General features: G+C 41.4%; 1 protein-coding gene across 14 annotated transcripts in view; it reads right to left on the reverse strand.

Moving 5' to 3' along the window:
- Positions 1–21989, reverse strand: part of ZBTB20 (zinc finger and BTB domain containing 20) — an 894540-nt gene that overhangs the window by 54809 nt on the left and 817742 nt on the right. For 13 of the 14 annotated variants that reach the window (XM_066240869.1, XM_066240865.1, XM_066240864.1 and 10 more), the window contains 2 exons: positions 18515–18678; positions 17953–18140 (listed from right to left, as the gene is read on the reverse strand). In XM_066240869.1, the coding sequence (XP_066096966.1) occupies positions 17953–18140; positions 18515–18525 (199 nt within the window). In that variant the 5' untranslated portion in view covers positions 18526–18678. The remainder of the gene's footprint in view (positions 1–17952; positions 18141–18514; positions 18679–21989) is intronic. The other variant, XM_066240875.1, reaches the window with a different exon arrangement.

Consider the following 21989-nt stretch of genomic DNA (forward strand, 5'->3'; position numbering starts at 1 on the left):
AGGGTCTGAGCCCGCCCTTGGTTCCGAGTCTTGTGCAGATCTAGGGAGGGAAACGGAGCCGTAGGCTTCACTGAATTTCTTGTTAACTTAGTGGCCTGGGGTTTAATTTGCTTCAAAAATAAGAAAATGTTTCTTGTCCCTGAATTCTGAAGAATAAATCTAAACTTTTCACACATGCAGCACATTTAGTCCCTACATTAATTATTATTGCCTCTCTTCAATTTTTGTCATTTGTGCCTGTCTTATCTCTATGAGAAGACTCTAAGCTTCCAGAAAACTAGTGCCTTGTACTGTGATAACCACAACTATAACTACAAATTTATGGATTTCTCATACTTCCCAGCACATTTCTTTACATTGAGAAGCTCCTATCTGAGTATTTGTTTGGTCAGGTCTCCAATGCGCCTACCAGACATGCTGACAGTAAACGGTGACCTCAGAGTGCACCTTTTCTCTGAGGTATGTCTGCACGTTGTAGTCCCAGGGGTCCTGGGTATTCTGCATAATGTTCTTCTCCTGTCCTTTGTTACTTTACCCCCTCTCAGGCAATAGCCACAGTTTTATTTTCAGTATGATTTAAGGTCTAGGGAAACTATGTTTTTTTATGTGTTCCCTAGTTTCCCACAAAATAGCCACACTTCTATTTTCAGTATGATTTTACGGTCTAAGGCAATTGGTTTTTTATATGTGTTCGCTGAGTTTCCCACAAACTGTGCTCATTCATGTATGATTTTTGACACACACCATACTGTCTCCATCTTCCTGATTCCATTTCCCCAAAAGGCATCTGATTGGGCCCTTCTGTCAGCTGAGAATTCAGTGGAACTCAAAGCTGAGCCATTCCTTGTATCCAACTTTAAGGGGGAAGAAACCAATCTGTGATATGATATAAAAATGATCAGGCCAAACTCCCACCATTCTTGCCTACCTTAGGAAGCTAAACAGCTTGGTAACAGCTGTGATAGAGATGCCTCTATCCATCAGCTCTGATAATGGGTATTTATATTTGCTTAAACAACGTCAGGGATTGTTTAGAATATTTTCACTTGGTGGCCACTGGGTGTCCTCATTTACAAAGTAAATATGCAATATTTAGTGTAGGTCACCGGAGAGACTAAAAGACCCTAGTTTTCTTTTTGGCCTTTCAAATACTGAGTATAAATTTATTGCTGAACTCACAACCAGGTCACATATTAGTACTGTTTAAAAACCTTCAGGTCAAACTGTTAAAGTTTATAACCAAAAGTAACTTCTACAGGTTCCAGGCATGAATTTACAAGACTTTTTCCTCAATAGAGGGGACTGTGATCCAGCTATTAGAATGAGCCCTATTCATTTGAAAATTGGCATGCGAGTTTGACTATCTACTGAGAGAGCCAGGAGAGGGGAACAGAGAAGGCCTTAATTTATTCTCCAAAGAAAAGAGAACACCAAATATCTCCATGGGATATTTGTTAGATTCTGTTTTTATCTCAACTTTTCTGAAAAAGAATAATGAGAAAGATAAAATATGTCCTTTACCTGGAAAACCTGAAATAGTGACAAATAACTATAGTCCAAGTAGCTGGGCCATGTAAAGATGATCAATTAATTCATATTTAGAGACGAAGAATGAAGTTATTCCTGTGAGGACTAGTTATCCCACCTGGAAAATAAGGGTGCTTGTGCTTCACAGGGATGTTGCAGGACAAGTAAAATAGAACATGGAAGGACAGTGGGCTAGGAAGAGAAGCCATACACGAGACAGACTGAAGATAGTGCTAATATTCTAATTGTGTTTGAGTCACAATTGTGTGACTTGTCCCTGATGACAGACAGGAGTCAAGGACAGGGCTCATGCAGCTAGCAAATATTTACTGATTGGACCACTCTAAGCACTGAGTGACCTACTGCTTGGCAATCACTTTGTGCTGCCTAGGGTGAGTTTTGCAGGCCTAGGATTGTCAATGCTTCTAAATTTACTTTACATACATATCTGAAAAGATTATTTCCTCGCACAGCCAAAAGAACTGCTCCCTCCCTACCTTGTAAATTTCTCAAACTTGAGATACAGAACCACTACTGATTATATAACGATACTTGCCTTCAAATGTCGAGCATAACCTTGCCCAAAAGCAAAGTTAACTTTACTGTAATAATGTTTTTCATTGGGGTATATCCCTAACTTAATTAGTATTCTCTGGCATGTCATTTCAGCATAGCAGTTATCAATATGATTCTGTGCCATAACCAGCCACTTACACAAATAATATTAGGCACACTACAGGAAGCTCTGTGAGCTCGCTGCCTTTCCAAGATGTTTTCTCGTCTTAGTAGCTTTGCTGAACAACTTTTTCTGTTGTGCGTCCAGCATAACTGCCTGTTAACTTTTAATCAGCTGTTTCAATCCACACAATGCACAAGTCACTTTCAACTTGAGATTCTACTAAAGGATCACAATGTACTCAGAGTGTATGGAGAAGTGTTTCATTTCTTCAAGATCCTTAAATTCCTGGGATTTTATAGCATTTTCTAACTCTTTAATTAGTAGACTCATTTTTGAACTACTGCAACCCTGAAGACACATATCTGCAAGGCCCTCCTGGTTGTGTTTTCCACTAAGCTTTTCTGCCTTTCAGCTTCCTCAGTTTGCTCCTTTAATTTCACTTTTAGAACTTCTTGAGGCTCGGTGGCTGAACACCACACAGCACAGGTCTTATCTGATGTACCGGCGCCTTGGTGTGGTCTAAGACACACTGGTGTTTTTGTTCTTGAAGTACAAGACTGATGTTCTGAAATCGAGACTCCAACACAAAGGAGATCATTAGCTCGTTTTAAGTGTCTCTTTTCTTCCCTCCCAGCCTCCTCCTACCCACCCCAGTACTTCCTTAGTCCTGTGTACTGGCAGCAGATGGTAACCATATTCCAATGCTGAGTATATACGAATCGTGCCATGGAGAACAGAGTGGCTTCAAAATTAGCTTTCTATTCAAGTGGGATGGCAGAGACTTCCGCAAGAGTGAATGCATCTCTCATTCATTTTATCCACTATTCATTCAGCCGGGAATTTGTTTTCGAACACATCCCTCAACTGTCCAGTCAGTTGAGTGAGGGTGGACATGAAGAACTCTCTTGAGGGCCCTTCTTGCAGTAGGGCACCGAGATTCTATGCCAAGCCTGTTTCCCTGGGTCAGCTCTGCCTGCTACGGGTCAAATCATGCCACTTCCATACTGAGAGAATCCATCTGTATGGGGGATGGAATTTTCAAGAACTAACTCATTGCTGGACTGACAGTCACATGCTGTATTCTCTAGACCAGGGGTCCCCAAACTTTTTACACAAGGGGCCAGTTCACTGTCCTTCAGACCGTTGGAAGGCTGGACTATAAAAAAAACTATGAACAAATCCCTATGCACACTGCGCATATCTTATTTTAAAGTAAAAAAACAAAACGGGAACAAATACAATATTTAAAATAAAGAACAAGTAAATTTAAATCAACAAACTGACCAGTATTTCAATGGGAACTATGGGCTGCTTTTGGCTAATGAGATGGTCAATGTCCGGTTCCATATTTGTCACTGCTAGCCGTAACAAGTGATATGACGCGCTTCCGGAGCCGTGAGGCGTGTGTCCTGTGTCACCGGAAGTAGTAATGTACATGAGCGACACCGCGCTTTGCGTCCTCTCACTGACCACCAATGAAAGAGGTGCCCCTTCCGGAAGTGTGGTGGGGGCCAAATAAATGGCCTCAGGGGGCCGCATGTGGCCCGCAGGCCATAGTTTGGGGACTCCTGCTCTAGATAAAGATGGGACCCAGGAAATGGGTGAAGCCAGGAGGAGGGTGTGGGTTGCAGAAAACTGTGCAAGATGCTACAGTCATGGGAGGTGGGAGTGGGAAAACCTTTCCTTCTTGTTGTTTCAGGGTTTGCTGGAGCTTTCATCTAATCATCTGTTTGAGCATCTTGAAAATAAGTATCTATTTCCATGATATCTATGAAAACAGGCACCAGATTATACTACAAAGTTGACCTTGACCCTCCCATATTGCTACTAGAATCAAAACATGTAGCAGCCTACATCCAACAGACAGCGATTCTGTTTTCCCAGCATAAAAACCAGAGGCTATCTGGAATGCCCTTCATTCTGTACGTCTGCTGAAAAATAAATCCTATTTTAAAAAATCACTACCTATACTTTTACAAAAGGGTGACAGGCTCACAAATGCACTATACTCTTACTTTTCACAGTTCTTCCCACCTCATTCATTCAATACATTTTAGCCGAGTAGCCACTATGGCTAAGCACTCTGCCAAGGACCCGGCAGTGAACAAGATAGACAGGATGTCTGCTCTCACAAATTCTTCCACCTGAACAAGCATTTAATAATTTAACCACTAGAATGCTATTTGAGGAATAGGAATAGGAATAATTCATCTTACCTAGTATTTCTTCTGAATCTTCTCAAACATAATTTCTTGAAGGTCTAAACTCCTTTAACCAAGAAGCTCTGTCTTAAAGCTCTCTCTTTCTACTGTTATATTCATTCCTTTCTTGGCTACAGTGTTGGCAGTTCAGATTGCAACTGCTACCTTTTTTTTTTTTTTTTGGTGGAACTGTAATCCTGATGATTGAGGATCTTTGCTTTTCAAGCTACACATATATTTTCTCTGTAAATATTGTACCATCTAATTTGTGTCTTTGGATTCTGCTGATTAGCCATCAACATATGATTTAAGGAACACTGCATATGAGATGCAGAAATCATGACTCAGTAAGTTATTTTAAAGCTCTGACTTGGGATTTATACAGACTTGCACACAATCCAGTTGAACATTTGATTTGCAACTATTACTAAGCGACTTGTAGCTTCAGTTTCGTATCCATGTGTCTCTGGAACTCTATACTCAACAGCAAAAATGCTCAGGAGTTAAGAGAAGCAAATATCTAAAATTATCTCCATGCATTACCAAAAGCTATGTGGGCACCCCACAGGACAGGAAAGATTCACTAGGTACAATGAGCCAACACATCTTACATACTGTCTTAAGATAATATATATTTTTTTCAACTACTAGGAACTGCTTTAGAATGGAAGAATTATGGTAAGTGAGCTGGGTGATTAAAAGCAATCTCGTCTGCAGTGAAACACATTTACTCTCCCAACTTTACTTGTATTTTGAATTATTTGAAAATACTCTGAAGCCATCAGGCAGACTGTCTTTAAAAAGATGCATTTCTTTGGTTGTAAGTATATCTCTTTGGAAAGGGCTCTGTGATGTGGCAGTACAGTCATTTGCTCTTTCTTTATTTTGTTGTATTTTAAAAAAAAATTTCTTAAGTGAGAAGTGGGGAGGCGGAAAGACAAACTCCTGTATGCACCCCAACTGGGATCTATCTGGCAAGCCCCCTATGGGGCGATGCTCTGCCCATCTGGGGTAATTGCTTTGTTGCTTGGCAACCAAGCTATTTTAGCACCTGAGGAGAGGTCATAGAGCCATCTTTAGTGCCCAGGGCCAACTGTCTCCAACCAAGCCATGGCTGCGGGAGGAGAAGAGAGAGAGAGAACGAAGAAGGGGAGGAGTAGAGAAGCAGATGGTCACTTCTCCTGTGTGCCCTGACCAGAACTTGAACCTGGGACTTCCACATGCCAGGCCGACACTCTACCTCTGAGACAATTGGCTAGGGCCTCCGTTTGCTCTTTCTAAAAACCTGATGTTTTGGGCTCCTCTGGAGTTAGGGCTAGACGGTGGCTACAGTGACAGGACACCCAAGGGTGCATGGTAGGGGCATGTACAGGTTCTACAAAGGATTCTGAAATAAGATAGACACAAATCCATTCTCTATAATTTAAAAATCTCTCATTGATTAGAATGCACTTGAGGACAAGAAGGAACTTAATAGGTTAATAATATAATATAAATAATAGTCTAAATCTTTCCTATATCAAGAAGAAAGCATTCAGCTAGGTTTTTTCCTATAATTTCTCTGTGTTACAGCTCCCTTATCTGTAAAATGGGGTGTTTTGTAAGAACGATGTGATGCATTCGACACAGAGTAAATGTTTACTGAATATTAGTTCTCTTTCAATTAAAAAAAAGGACAAGATAAATGGAGGAATAAAAAGAGGTAAAATGATAACAGCAAGGCTTCTTTATCTACCCAGGTCTGACTTGAAGAAGGGTCAAGAGGGCACCGACCTTGTCCTGCAGTGAGGATGGCGAGTTCTCCACATGCCTCTCCCCCTGCTGACCCAGAGCTTCCGTCTCTCATTCTCAGGGGGAAGGATGGGCACCTGCCACCACCTTCCTTTTTGTTGCTTCAATTTTAGTACAGATTTACTTAATAATTTAAAAACACTTAAACTATATAGCTAATGCTCAAATTCACTGAGTGCTGGCTGCCTGTCTGCTGCTGTTTTAGGGGTTTTACATACAATATTCCATCTAATTCTTATAATAACCCAATGAGGCAGAAACTATTTTCATTCTCATTATGGATATGAAGAAATGGAAAAACAAGGAGGTTAAGTAAAGGCATATAAATGCATTCATAGGCTGAATTTCACATTAAAAAGAGCAAATAACCAGACCATGGGGGTGAAAAAACCCACAACATTTTCTGAGCAAGGTACGGTACAAATTAATCCATTATCAGCATGTTCCATAAATAGCTTTAGAAGCCTGTTGTGGACCTGCCCTTGCCCTGTGGGCATACTGAAGGGCCCGAAAGAGCTTCAGGAGTCAGTCTGCTTTTGGATGTTCACACTGGATCTCTCCTCCATGCTTCTAGTTTACTAATGGGGGCTAGGTTTGAAGATACAGATTCTGTTTGGGATATGTCCTGGGGAAGTGGTTCTTCCATTCCTACAGTCCCCTGACCCTAATCTAATGAAAGTTACACACTCGTGTCCCAGAACAGCAGACACATAAGTATGCAAGTATGCACATATGTGGGCACATCTCAGGAAGTTCACAGGCTCCTAGAGGGAGGCCCAGTCGTGGCAGCAGTAGAGTTTAATACCTCCAGGTTAGGCATTTTTCCTCTAGAGGGAGGGGGTTCCATCTGCCTGAAGTCTCTGTTGGTATCACTGCCCAAGTACAGGAAGTCTGCTTGTGAATGTCTCAGCATGTTAACCTAGGATTATGAGGCCACTGCAGGAGCCCGGAGCCAACGACCCCTCTGGGACTTTTAGGTAAGGAATGAAATGCAAAAGGCTAGATTTCTTGGGGGTTCCTTTTCTTTTTCCTTTTTCTTCTTTTCCAAATGAGAGAAGGGGAGATAGAGAGACAGACTCCCACATGTGCCCCAACCAAGAACCACTTGGCAACCCTGTCTGGGCTGATGCTCTGCCCATCTGGGATCCGTGTTTGCAACTGAGCTGTTTTTAGAGTCTGAGACAGAGGCTCCACAGAGCCATCCTCAGTGCCCAAGGCTGATGTGCTTGAACTAATCAATCAATTGAGCCATGGCTGTGGAAGGGGAAGAGGGTGAGGGGGAGTGGGACAGGGGCGGAGGGGGAGGGGTGAAGAAGCAGATGGTCGCTTCTCCTGTGTGCCCTGACTGGAAATTGAACCCAGGACATCCACACACCTGGCCAACACTCAACCACTGAGCAAACTGGCCAGGGCCTGGTGGGCTTTCTTAAAATTTTAAAAATCATCCAGCCCTGCCTGGAAACACCTACAGAATTTCTGTGAGGAAAGGACATGCATTCTTTTCCCTGGGATTAACTTCTAATGGTTGAAGTTCAGAATTTGCATGTGTCTTCCATGAGACATGTAATTAAGCCCTGTAGCTCAAATTTATATACACCTTTCCTCCATTATTTCTTTTATGTCCAAGTACCCAGTTGAGATATGAAGCAAAGAAACAATAACATTATACAGGGGAAGAAAGGATTATAGCAAAAAAGTAAATGACAAAGTTAATTTAGTTACTACTTCCTGAAATTCTTCATGTGGTATTATTATAAGTTCCACATCAAACTTTCTTAAAAATTATGCACGGCCTGGAATAATCTCACATGAAATCTTGGAATAAAACTGATAACATGAATCTACCTAAAACCACTGAGGATAAATGAGTAGGAGGAAATTCTTTTTTGGAGTTAGAGAGGACAGGAAGATCTCCTCATGGTTCATTTTGACATGAACTTTGAATTCACTCTTCATTGTGAAATTATAAAGACTCATATCCAAAATTCTTCCATGTGGTTGTTCATATATCTTAGTGATAAACAATTTTCTTTAGTTTTACAGGTGATTTAATAGCAGGGTAAAGAAACATTTGATTTCATTGATTCCAGAGCACCATTCTAAAGTAGAAATATTTGCCGATAACTGTGTGCCCAGTGGACAGTGGCCTCAGGGATGATTGTGACCATCAAAAAGAGCAATACAGTATAAGTAAACAAGTTTTAAAAAATCCCACAAATAATGAACTTGAGGATGTCCGGTGACAATGAAACAGTACACGAGAACACATAAGTTTGTTACCTAATTACTAAAGAGCTACTTGAATTGTACTCTCATGAAAGAAGTTCACAGAGTGTGGCATTTTAAAAAGATTATGCTTTGAGCCTGACCAGGCGGTGGCACAGTGGATGAAGCGTCAGACTGGGATGCGGAAGGACCCAGGTTCGAGACCCCGCGGTCGCCAGCTTGAGCATGGGCTCATTTGGTTTGAGCAAAAGCTCACCAGCTTGGACCCAAGGTCACTGGCTCGAGCAAGGGGTTACTTGGTTTGCTGAAGACCCGCGGTCAAGGTACATATGGGAGGGCAGTCAATGAACAACTAAGGTGTCGCAACGCAATAAAAAACTAATGATTGATGCTTCTCATCTCTCCATTCCTGTCTGTCTGTCCCTGTCTATCCCTGTCTCTGACTCTCTCTGTCTCTGTAAAAAAAAAAAAAAGAAAAGAAAAAAAGAAAAAAAGATTATGCTTTGATATAACTTGTTTAAAATTTTAGAAAATGTAAACGTTCCAAGTTTATGATACCTGTCTTCGGCCTAATGCTCAAAGATCACAGAGGATGAGTGAATATTTGTGAAGTCATTTGATGAAAACACATCACAATTCTTTCAAAACATTAGTTATATTAGCCTTTTAAAAGAAAGAAAAAACAATGTTGGAAGGAAGAAGAGAAAAAGTTAATATAATAGAATTACTGATTTGTTAGGCTTGGGTAATGACTTCAAGGTTTATTTACATAGATTTACCATTCCAATTGCCGTGCAAAATAGGAGATCTAATTTTCCCTCACAACAGGCAATGTTTAATTGTCTTCCTTGACACCAGTTCTTATTCTTCAGCTTATAAAAGGGCTTCAAATTCCTGTGTCATAAAAATATTAACTACCCTGCTTGTGTGTTACCTGTTTATTATCCTTTTAAAATCACTAAACTTCTTTAAAAGTAGCTAATAATTGTTGCTTCCCTATTCATCATTCATCCTATTTGCTCCTCGACCCCTCTTTTTTTTTTTTGTATTTTTTCTGAAGTTGGAAACGGGGAGGCAGTCAGACAGACTCCCGCATGCGCCCGACCGGGATCCACCCGGCACGCCCACCAGGGGGCGATGCTATGCCCATCCAGGGCGTCGCTCTGTCTTGACCAGAGCCACTCTAACGCCTGGGGCAGAGGCCAAGGAGCCATCCCCAGCTCCCGGGCCATCTTTGCTCCAATGGAGCCTTGGCTGCGGGAGGGGAAGAGAGAGACAGGAAGGAGAGGGGGAGGGGTGGAGAAGCAGATGGGCGCTTCTCCTGTGTGCCCTGGCCGGGAATCGAACCCGGGACTTCTGCACGCCAGGCCGATGCTCTACCACCGAGCCAACCGGTCAGGGCTGCCTCGACCTCTTTTTATGGAGCTTTGAGGATGCGCCTGACTGCTGTCTTGACAGCCACCAGGAAGCTGCCAGCCTTTGGGGTCCGCAGCACCCACCACTGCTGCCCTTCTCCTGGATGGTCTCTCTGTGTGTCCCGGTTTCCTCCTAGGTCTTAGACACTCTTTTCTTTTCTTCCTTTAATGGCACTTCATTCTCTTATCAATTATTGTAAATATCCCCCAAGGTTCCATTTTTCTATTTTCTGTCAACAAAAGCCATCTTTGAATTTACTACCACATTCATGGCTTAAAGTATGGCCTGTTGGCCAAAGTATTTTCTAGTTTTAATTCCAAATCTTCTACTATACTCCTTTGTCTTCTCCTGGTATCTTATACTCAGCATTGTATAAACCTAAACTGTATTATTTTCCTCTAAACACTTCTTTTTCATCTTCTCTTTTTGTTAACTTGGCGTTATCTCTGATAATTTCCTCTTCCACTAAACAGTCAGTTCCCTGAGCTGTCCATACTCATCCGCCGTCTGTTGAATCTGGCTCTGACCCTTTCCCCACTCTGCCAGGAGCCTTTTGGTGAGACACATGGGCCTTGGTTTTCTCATCTGTGTAATAAGTTTAGAGCAGGTAACCTTTCATCTCTTTGAGTGCTGATAAAAAGTTATAACTGGTACGCAATCCTTAAAGAGAACAAAGGATGTAGAGGCAGAAGAAAACTAGTTTTATAAAATGAAATTTGCCACGAGTGGAGGAAGTACATATCAAACTGTCACTAGCAGCTGCAGATAAGTATTAAAGATGTGTTCCTGCAAGACAGGAGATGGCAAGATGAAGAATAGAGCCCTGAAAGTCAGCAGTCAGCCTCAGCAATTACTTGCAGACAATCACAAGCACATTCGTGCAATATTTGGGAGAGCGATGTGGCATGGTGTAACTTGCGGCAACGGTCCACAAAACCAGATTTGCCATGGGGCCTGGGAGGAATTCACGAGAGGACTGATTACAGGAATCTGGAAGACGATGAGTCAGTGACAGAGGTGCAGCATGTCACTTACAGGTGACTATGGGACTTCAAGAATAAACCTTTTTCAATAAGAAAAGTTATCCTAAAATTTGTCCATCAATAAATTATCACTAAGTCCGACATAATACTTTCCTACGTCTACTGCCTGCAGGGAAAGAGGGCACTGTCACCTATTATAAAGTAAGTGTGTATCTTGCTTTATTACTTATTTAGAAAGCAAATGTCTCTAAAAGGGACATACAATTCAGCCGGGCTGAATATTAATGACAGGTCATTTTACCTAACTACAAACTGTCCCATGATTAAAACAAGGCATAAGAAGGTCTGAGGATTGTAACTGAACTGTTCTGTTTTCTGAGAATACCAACATGTGTCTGTGCCTCTGGTTTTGCTTCTCTTCCTTCTGCCTGGAATGCCATTCCCTTACTCTTCTACTATTCCGTCACCATCCAAGACTGATGTCACCTTCCCCATGAAGCCCTTCCCACTGCTTCAGCTCCCCACCAGCGAGGAGCTTGGTAGCTTTTTGTGCATTAATGAACACTTCAATACCACATCTGTCTGTCTCCCTTTGTAAGAGTCCAGGTTTAGGAAAGTGTGTGGGAATGCTGTGAGTTCCTAAAGTGAGGCAGGGCCTCTTCACCCCTGGTCCAAGCTGAAGACATGGCACAGAAGCAGGGGCTCAATGACATTTGATGAGAGAGTAAATAAGGAATGCATGAATGCACGCAGTAAGACTGATGAACGGAAATTACTGCATTAAGTGACTATGGAAGGCGTCAATTAAATTAGCATTGTAGGGAGGGGCAAGTTTTATATAAAAAAGGACATTTTATAAAAAGAGACAGGCTGTAACAGAAACTTCAAGAAATGCAATTTTTAAAATAAATGTGTCCCTAGATATACTAAGGGCAAACTCTAAAAAGTTTAATAAAAAACTAACTGACAATGTATAAAGGCTGGACTAAGCAGTGAAACCTCTAAAAAAGAGGTTATCAAAGGTAATAAAAATAATTCTACAGAGATTATATATCAATTAACTCAGAGGCAGAAGGTGACTTTTTTAAAAGGGGAAGGTATCTTTAAAGAAATGAATCTACACTTAACAGGTAAGAGGCTGACTTGGTTAATATGTATAAAATAGCAGAAAATCATTTAAACTGTTAGCAATGAAAAGGTGAATATATAATTATAGGAAGTAGAATAAAGAAGAATACAGGACATTTTGGAGACATTGAGAGCACTTAATTATACTAAAGATGCTCTATTTACTGTTCAACTGATAATGGAATCGATTAGAAGTTAAAGCAAACTATAGGATAACAACTACCTATGGTTGCTTACTCCACCCCATTTTGGCTATTGTTCTTCTGCGAATTAGTGTGACCCCAAAATGTTTTCAGGATTGTCCAATTTGTCCTAAATTCTATAAATACACTCTTTCAGAGGATGCTGTTTTATCCTTTTTTTTTTTTTGTGCCATGTCTCTATTACAGTTCTTCACAGATGGACCATTTTTGTCCTTCCAAAGTCTAAGAATAACTCTTTTGGTTATCAAGACATACCGAAATCCAGTTCAGCTGCTCCCGTGGGATTCCAGTCAGTTTAGTCACATCTGCTGAGATACATGCATTTGAATCCAAATTAAGCTTTTGTTTGATTATACATTTTGAACAATTATGGAGGTTTTGGGAGGACCAAAATGTTTTTCACTTTTCTGGCACTCCAAACAGAGATCTTCAGTTATAAACACCACCTTCTGAGCACCTCCAGCAGATAGCCAATCTTTTCATGTGAACAGGTGCCTTGGAAGTTTTTGGAAGGTTTTACACTGAATCAGCTTTTTGATTGGAAACTTTCTGAACACACAGTCAAATCTGCCAGAGACCTTCAAACTAACTTGAGCAGTTTTCGCTCACACAGACATACATTCACACATACCGACAGCCCCAGTGAAAGCTAATCAGAGCCCTGTAACTGAGTGTGTCTTTCCCAAAGGTTAAATATCTTACGCAACCAAACTGAACGGAAAGAAATGCTGACAGGAGAGGTGCTGAATAAACAAGAACAGAGGGTCAGATGCACCAGGAGCAACATCCCCGTAAAGCTTAAAACCTGACAGCCTAACCTGAGAGTTTAAGCTACGCATCCTTTCAGTATAAATTCTATCTCAATTTTCAAATAAATGCTCAAGCATGTGCACTTTCAACACTTAGAGTACTGCTACCAATTCTTACTCACAAACTTGCTCAAGCAGTCATCTGGAAATACTTCCCTTCTCCAACACAAATAGGTCAACTAGATTCAAATCTAAACGAAAGACAAAACGGTACTCTCTTAAATGGAGGTTTTTCGGCAAAATTTGTATCTGACTTGACTCTCTACAATTTTTCTTTCCCAGTTTGAACATAAACTGAAAAGTAGCTACAGCGTAAAATACGTTATTTCAGCCTGAAGTCTGAAAAGTTACTACAGAGTAAAATTACTCCCCCACTGGGCATGCCCGGAATTCAGAGGGAAATCTGCTTTCAAGTTGTGCTTATGGCCTTGGACCAGATGCTCAAGGTGGCCAGGAACCTCAGTCTACACCCACTTAGCAGATTTCTGGCTTTTTATCAGGGACAAAGAGGTTTATTTGCAGAAATGAATCATTTCCTTCAAAATATCCTTTACCCTATTTACATGCTTGCATATTCCTTCCATTTTGTTTTCCCCCTACAGCTTTACTAAGGGAATTAATTATCTAGAAGAACAGGAACATACAGTAAGTACATCTGAGAAGCAGGATGAGACACAGTATGTCATCTATTAGGCCTGGCTAAGACCAGCAGCTGAAGCTAAATGGAAAGGAACACGCACCAAATGTTTTTTAATCACAAAGTTAGTAATTAATTGCTCTTTAAAATACATTTTATGCTTCTTTCTGTCTGTGTACATGAAATGCACATTTATTACATGCCAAAAATTACAACATTATGGTTTAAATGTGACTGGCACGGAAGTCCGGAAATCAGAGTTAATGTTCCCACAGCAACTTTAATTCTGTCCGTGTGCACATGCCGGGCTCTAACGACCTTCCGTTTCGGGAGCGCACATATAGATGTTTTTTTGGGGGGAGGCTAACGACCCATATCCTCAACTGTGGTTACAGGAAAATAACAAAGGCTATAAGCTGCGCTCTTTCCACGTCTGTGGATAAAAACAATGTTCCTATGCCCCAAGTTGTGTAATCAGGGCATGAAAGAATCTGCTGTGATGCCGACACTTAAGGGGACAGTTTCTGTTGCTGTGGGAACCTGAACTTTGCATTTCCTGACTTTGGGGTAATTAAAATGTCAGCCTTAATGTGGCATTAATGGAGTTTGCCATAAAAAATCCTCTCTGTTTTGTTCCCTAACAAATTGCTTCAAAGTTCAAACTGAACCAAGTGTACTAAAAATTTTCATCTCAGGGACTTGGATGGGTGAAGCAAAGGCTTGGGGAGGGGGCAGGCCAATGAAGGCAGATGGTGAGAGAGCGGGGCGAGCCCAGCGGCTCCTCAGCAGTGGAGTCATGCTACCTACAGAGTTAAAGTTAAACCCACCCACACAACAGTTTGGTAACGTGTAAAGGTTAAAGTAAAAATAAATAAAAACTGTTAATGCGTATGTGCATCTTGGCAAGGACACACAAAAATAAGACAGTCTGATGAGACTGGTTCAAAAAACAGGGAAGGTAAGTAAGAATGATGTCAGCTTTCAACAAAAGGATGCTATAGAATCAGTGGATCTACAGTCAGAAGTAGGGAGGACTGCCCGAAGAGGAAGAGGCTAACTGAGATGAAAGAAACACGCAGGTAGGAGTTCCGGTTGCCTCTAGCACGTGCGGATGACTGTGATACGCTGCAGGCTGGTACCTGTCAAGAATGTTTCTCCCCTGCAGAGCCTCTGCTGCTCTCTTGGTTTAGTCCGACACCAGCATTGGAAGGGAGAGCGTGGCTCAGCTCATTCTCAGCCTATTCAGTGGGAAACTGTCTTCTCATACACCTAGGGGTTTTGTACCCTTAGCATTTCAAAACTCATCTTAATAACCTTCTACTAGCATCTTACAATTTTTAGAAATGGGGAAGCAGTGACAAGGTAGGAGGCAATGGGGGACTCTCTTGAAGAGAATTGTTCGTGTGTGCACTGCGAAGCAGCACGCATCTCACGAGCAATAGTAACCTCATCTCACGATGAAAAGCATTTCTCAACCATATTCTTTCTTGTTTTGAATACTGCTGGGATCTTTGGCCAAATTTGTAGTGGTTCAGCAGGTTAAGTAGTCAACTGAGAATTTAAGGTCGGACTTATCTTCTTTGCTCAACTATTTGGCTGTGCCCTACGATGCAGCAAACTGGCTTACCCACCCTTACCAGCTTATAGACAGAGCTGACTTTTCTTTTGTGGGGAGTTTATACACTGCGTTTTATAACCCCCTCACCAATATGAGTAGTTTTACATTTCCAGGATGCCCATTTAGATCCAGAAATGCCATGACTGGGCTTGGAACAAAGCATTCAGGCTGCTCACAGCGAGAGCGAAGCTACAAACATCCCTCAGTATCTGAATGAGTTAATTACTGAGCAAGCCATTCATCTATCTGTCAATTTGCTCAGTTTTCACCTCTGTAAACTGGGAAGAATTATAGTGACTGACAGTAAGTGGGCAATAAAACATGACTATGAATAATTTTGCTAAACACATGACAAATAAAAAGGTGCTGTAAAATTCAGGCCCTTGTGAAAGCTTGGAACACCACACACAGGAGGAATGCTTCTGAAGTGAAAGAGACTAACAAGTCACAGGCATTATTTTTAAATGCCCCAAATCTTTTAGTTCTAAATAGGAACTGAATATTTTACCTTAAGGAAATTAGGCTTTTTAGATTAATCTATGGTAAGAATGACATTTGAAAGTAAAAAAAAAAAAAAAAAAATCCTCTTGAATGCAAGAAGAGCATCCAAACATTTTAACAGCTTAAAAATAAACCTTTTTCCTGTCTTCTCTTAAGCAAACTCCAAATGGCCAGATTTCTGTGAATCTTTCCTAAAAACAATTTTCTTCTAAGTGTAAGCTCAAATCAGGACAAACTACAATCTGAATATATTTAGAGAAAAGTATAATCAGTTTAAACAACAGGTTGAAGCAGAGGAGATTTTTACATCTTAATGGCAAAATCAAAATGACTTTTTAAACAGCTGGAGATCAGGTTTCTCCTCCTTATTCAGACACCATCCAGACTGGCTTCCCCCTTACTGAAGGCCGCACGGCGCACGCGCATGCGCAGTTCCTTGTCTACGTTCCATGCGAACGCCATGGCCTGGTCAGAGACTGCTTACAGTACCGTGCAATAAGGAAGCCCGGTGCTGCTTCTAGTCAGAAAAACATTCATTTTGCTGCAACAGGGGATTTCTGGGCTGAGGCCATTCTATGTAATCTTCCCCATAAGGTGTGGCAGAAAGCCAGGCGATGAAGGTCTGCTCGCAGGAGCTCCAGGCCCTTCTCCACAGGAGCAGGCTACCTTCCTGGTAGGTAGGGACAGTGTGCACATGTCTGTGGGCACTGTGCCACGCTATTTTCCGATTCTTCCTGTAATTACTATGAGGCTGGAGACTGCCAGGCAAGCAGGGCCGAGGATTTTATTATTACAGTGGCCCCAGAACACAGTCCCCGATTCCAAAGCCTAGGTTCCTCAGCGGAATCAGCAACTTTGTACCAATTCCACAGGCTGCAGAGATTTGGGCCTCTTGACTTCTCATTTCATTTTCTGGTGATAGCTGGAGTGTGGTATCAGCCCGGCCACGAAGAGAACAATCTTCTTTCACCCCAACCCCAACCCCAGGGCCCTGTCCCTCCATCTAGAGATTGTTATAATGAAGCAAGTCGGGAATGAATCGCCCAGACTCGTTCACCTCTTGCCCTCTTTGCAGAGTTTTATATTTGCTTTGCCAGAATAATAACACTAGAAAATTTAGAATCTCATTTCCTAATTTATAATTTTTTTCTTTGTGGACAGAATATACTTGATCTTAGCCAAAAGGCCAAGAAGCAATCTCTTTGTGGACAGAACAAATGGAGACCTTTTTTTAAAAAATAAAACTTTTCTTGGTCACTCTGAAGAAGAATACACCAGCTCTTTGCCTGTTACCAGATTTCCTTTACAGAGTAAGTTCTGAATAGTTGTTGGGTATCTCAAGATTAAAAGGAAAACTTTGCAGATTGGCCCCAGAATTTTTCCAATCCTCTCCTTTGTCAACGCACATATTTCTTTCTCTCTTAAGTATTGGGTTATATTTCAGAAAGAGAAAAAAACTCTCCTAAATGAGATTTATCAACTTTCTTAAAAAAGAATTTAAAGAAGTGACTCCCAGATTAGTGGGAAGACAGCAAAAATATACAGCAACGAAGTGACTTCAATAGCCACGATCTCATTAAACTGCCCACTTCCAAATTTAGCCTGTGGGCAGTTTTTTTTAATTAAAAAATATTTTTAACCTGAATTCTTATTGGCTATGTGAAGTCTGGGTGGCTTCTGAAATCTTGGAAGCCATTCTCTTTTCTTCTGCAAATTTATGCTATCCTTTAACCACTTCAAAATAAATTAAAAACTGGAAAGAGAGAAATTCAGCCAAGCTACATGAGACTCCAGTAACTAATGCAAAACTGATTCGTGTTATGTAATTTCAAAATGGATGCCTCCTTGCATCTAACTGGCCTTAGCAGGTTCTTATTTAGTTGCTCGATTAAGTCATGGTGGAAGTGCCATTATTCTGATCTCGGGGACAAAAGAATAATACTTAGAAAGCAGCAACACAACTTCACAACTTCCTTGTTTGAGTTCATGTTATGAAAGAGAATGTGGTTTGTGTAATTATTTAGCCTTTGGAGTCCACATGGCTGGTCACCTGGTTTTAACACTCAGCTTTAAAAATATAGATGTTGGCTAAATCAAAATGGTGGCAATTTACTTTTGGCTACTTTAGAAGACCGAATGGAAACAGCTTGCTCTGAACGCAGAAAAGCCAGAACCCAGGGGAGAAGTACTCTCCAGCGCCGCGAAGACACCGTCACCTTACTGGTGTACTCACAATCAGATGACCCGGTGTGAGCGTGAGAGTTTGTCAGTGAATGTGTTGAGTGGATGAGGGCTGGGTCTGGAGACAAAACAGCTTCAAAGTTCAGGCAGGGAAGGCCCGGCTTGGCGCTGGATCCACCCGGCTGAGTAATCTCATTCTCCTCAGATGCCTTCTGGTTTTCAGCTGTCTTGGGTTTCTTCCTGAAAATAAACAAAGGGCCCTTTGAAGGAACTGACTGCATATTTGGGAAAAGGCATTTTTAGAATCTGTTAAAGATAACTTGATTTTTTTTTCCTGAGGGGGGATGGTAGGGAGTCCAGTATGTCCCTTGTTTTAAAACAAGCTGATTCTTTTTTTTTTTTTCCCTCCAGTAATGGCCTAACTGGGAACACATGGAAGCATATGGGCCAAGCAAACAGCACCACATTGGGACTCTGTCGGCTGCATAAAAAGACCTTGTCCCAGAACTTTAGACAGCTTGAGCTACGTATGGCTGACATTATCCAAGAAAGCATCCTCTACCCACCCCTCAAGAGTTTTAACATGGTCTGGAAAAACACTGGTGAAGGTTTACCGTTCTAGCATTTGTCAGGAAGCTTAGAGACAGGACCCGTGGAGTAATGGGAAGAGCACTGGACTGGGAGTCAGGAGACTTGAGCTATCGTACTAGCTGTGCCTCTAACTTGCTGTGTGGCCTTGGGCACCTCACTTCACCTCTCTGGGCTTCAGTTTCCTCATCTGTAAAATAAAGGGCTTGGATTAGAAGGCCTTAAAGGTTCCTTCCAGTTTTGATTTCGATTCATGGGACACATTACAAACATTCAACTTTCTAGCAATTTTATTAGATTTTACTTTAGATCACACATAATTTAAAATAACAATATAAATTTGCAGGCCATACAGATGAGAAGGGGTAGTGATGGAGGTTTTGTTAAAGTAGCAGATGCGAAGTGCAAAGAGGAGTCTAGATTCCAGTAGGCTGAGGAAAGGTGTCACAGACAGATCCTCTGTCGCAAACTCAGTACTCATCCAAAGCTTAAGATGCCCTTTGTTTTTTGATTTAGAGCATGACTGTTGAGTATGAGTGGGGCTGTGTGTTTGGGATGTGACAGAGAGATGGGTAAAGGAAATGAGAAAGTAATTACATATTGCTAATTGTAATTTTGGGTCAGGAATAGGAAGTAAAAGAGCTCAGCTATTGGTCAGGTCTGGTCTTTTCTCCCTTGGATAAACACAACTATATGAATGAATAAATATTTAGCTTAGACTGCACATACCCTAGGCCTCAGCTGAACTGGGTTATTAATCACACCCTAAAAATTCTCTCCAATTTCCTTGGTTCTGTGCCCTTTTGTATCATGACATGTATGGTGACCAGAGAAAGCACTTTATTTTCTTTTTTTGGTAGCATATTATGTGTGGTACAAAATTTGTTGTAAGCAGATTTGTTTCTATGTTTTCCTTGTTTCTATAAGCACGGCAATGGACTTGTTACAAAGGATATTTTCTGCTGGAATTTGTTGTACTGGGTAGTAAAATCTGCCCTTACAGAATACGGCGTTAGGATTAGCATGGTGTGTTTCTGATCCAATAGGTTGTGAAATAAAATGTGCTTTTTCAGAAGGCAGGAGGCAGAGATGGCATGGTAAAGATCAAAATGGAAAGCTTTCAGACATATTTTTCAGTCTGAAGGAAACAAATATCAGAGGGAACAAATGATACTGCTTTACCAACTGTTAAGTGGGTGACTATGGAACTAACCCCAAAATTCTAAGTGTCCACATGGACCTCCAAAGACCTAGTTCCTGGTTTTCAGTTTAATGAGGTAGCCAAGGTCTGTCCTCCCCGCCCCCCAATATAAAACCAACACCTCCGGGAAGGTTATTTCCATCACTGTTGTCTCACCAGGTTGCAAACCTCAGGTCACACACCTTCTTCCTCCTTAAAGTCAATTCATCAAGTCCTGACAATTTTGCTTCCTTTATACTTTTCACACCCACTTTCCCTGTCCCTTTCCAGTGCAATCACCTGAACACTTTCTAGTTAGACTGTTGCTTCCCTTCCGGCTCTCCACCCTCCTGACTCCTCTAGTCCCACTTCTTTGCAGTCACTAAATCTGCGGCGACCTCAGTAGCCTGACCCTCTAGGTCCTCCTGCTCAGCCTTACTGAACTCTCAAATTTCTTGAATATTCCCAGAACGTCCTGGGGGCTCTTCATTCTTGCTCAAGTATTTCTCTTGCTTTGAATACCCTGTTTTTCAACTCTAACTGTTCAAATACTATTTATCCTTTATTTATTATTATTCCATATTTACTAAATGTCTCCATCTTATAGCTGTCTTAATTTCTCTCTACTAGATAGGACTTCTCTCTCTCAAATTCTCCTCCCTCCCATCTTTCTTTGAAATTCTAAACACTTTTTACTTTTTTAATTTTACTCATTAAATTTTGTTGCAATAATCGATATTTATGTGCTTGTCCCTCCTGTATGACACTGTTAACTCTCTAAAGGTAAGGAAATTTCCTTGTTATTTTTGTATTACTCGTGTTCAGGCACTCTTCCCATCTCCCTTCCCTCCCACCATTCATTTGTTCATGTAGTCATTTTCTAAATACTTCTTAAATGACTATGATGTGTCAGCATAAAACAGCTGGGTTCTGCCTTCCCGGAGTTTGCTGCCTCGTGTATACTGCAAAGGCAAGTCTACACTATAGCTTAGCGATAGCTGTCATTCGATACATGCTTATTGATGGAATGAAATGGAACAGAAATTAAAGTATATTCTGAATCCCAATTAGGTTTACTACTCTGTATACGGCAGAGAAATCTACCCTGAGTGGCTGCATTTACTTTGAATCCATGAAGGGCTCTTGGTAACAGTAGGAACATTTTGCTCATTAAAGTTAGGCTGATCCTCCTGATTCATTTAAATATAGGGATAAAACACTAATGACAGATTAACAGAAAAAAATATTTATCTCCGCCGCCCCTAGACAAGGCCTAGACTAGTTTCAGATGTGTACTTCAGGAAATTAAGGAAGCCCTCTCTCAAACATGAGTAGATGGCCAACATTACTCCTTAATTTTTATGATTGCACAAATTGTATTGTTCTTTATACAAATGCCCTTGCTCCCTTCCCTAGATTTGATCCTCCTTTCTGCCTGACATCTTGCACCACCCTCTTCTGCTTGTTTCCTCAAGGATCACTTGTGGGGAACATTCATAGCATATAGACATTGGAGGCACCTCCACAAACAGAAAATATTGACAACTCAGCCTTAATTGGTTCATACCCCCACTTGCCTAATATTCCTTTACTTGTCTTTATACCACGGGGCGGTTTCCCAGCTGCACAGATAACAGGGCGCCACTCACTGCCCTCAGAAGAAACTCACTCCCATCTCACCTTCTCTGACAGTCCTTTTTGGACTCCTTTTTCTGGAGTTCAGAAACACTGAGATATAGCTTCAGTCTATGTCTAAAAATGCACAAGTGCTGTTAATTTGACCCCATTCCTGAGGTTCATAGTTTATTAAGGAGGAAAGAGAAAGTCCTACAGTAATTAATTGAAAATACCTTCTTTGTGTAAAAAGAATTATACAAACATGGCACATCTGAGGACCGGTCTCCCAGGCTCTGTGGCTGTGTAGTATTCCCTGGCGCCTGTAGAGGGCAGCAGCACATTGGTTGACTCCAGGTAGCATTTCTGAGAGGCAAACTCCCAAACCAGACCAGAATCTTCCTCCTGGTCACCATGCCAAAGGTTGATTTGCCAAACTCTGGCTTCTCAGCCTCTTTCTTTCTTTTCAGGTCTCTCTCTCTCTGTCTCCCCCCCCCCCCCCACCCCGTGTCTGTCTCTCTCTCTCTCCCAATCCTCAACCCCCATCCCTCCCTCCCTCAATGTTAAAATTATACACTCTGATGAAGTCGCCCCTCAACCGGAAAATGAAAGCTCCAATGAAAAAGTTAGACAAGCCAATAACAACAAAGAAAGAAACTGGGAGAAAGGGGAAAGGAGGCTGGTGAGGGGGAAGGATTTAAGAACAA

The sequence above is a fragment of the Saccopteryx bilineata genome, chromosome 8 (genome assembly GCF_036850765.1).
Source record: "Saccopteryx bilineata isolate mSacBil1 chromosome 8, mSacBil1_pri_phased_curated, whole genome shotgun sequence".
NCBI lineage: Eukaryota > Metazoa > Chordata > Mammalia > Chiroptera > Emballonuridae > Saccopteryx > Saccopteryx bilineata.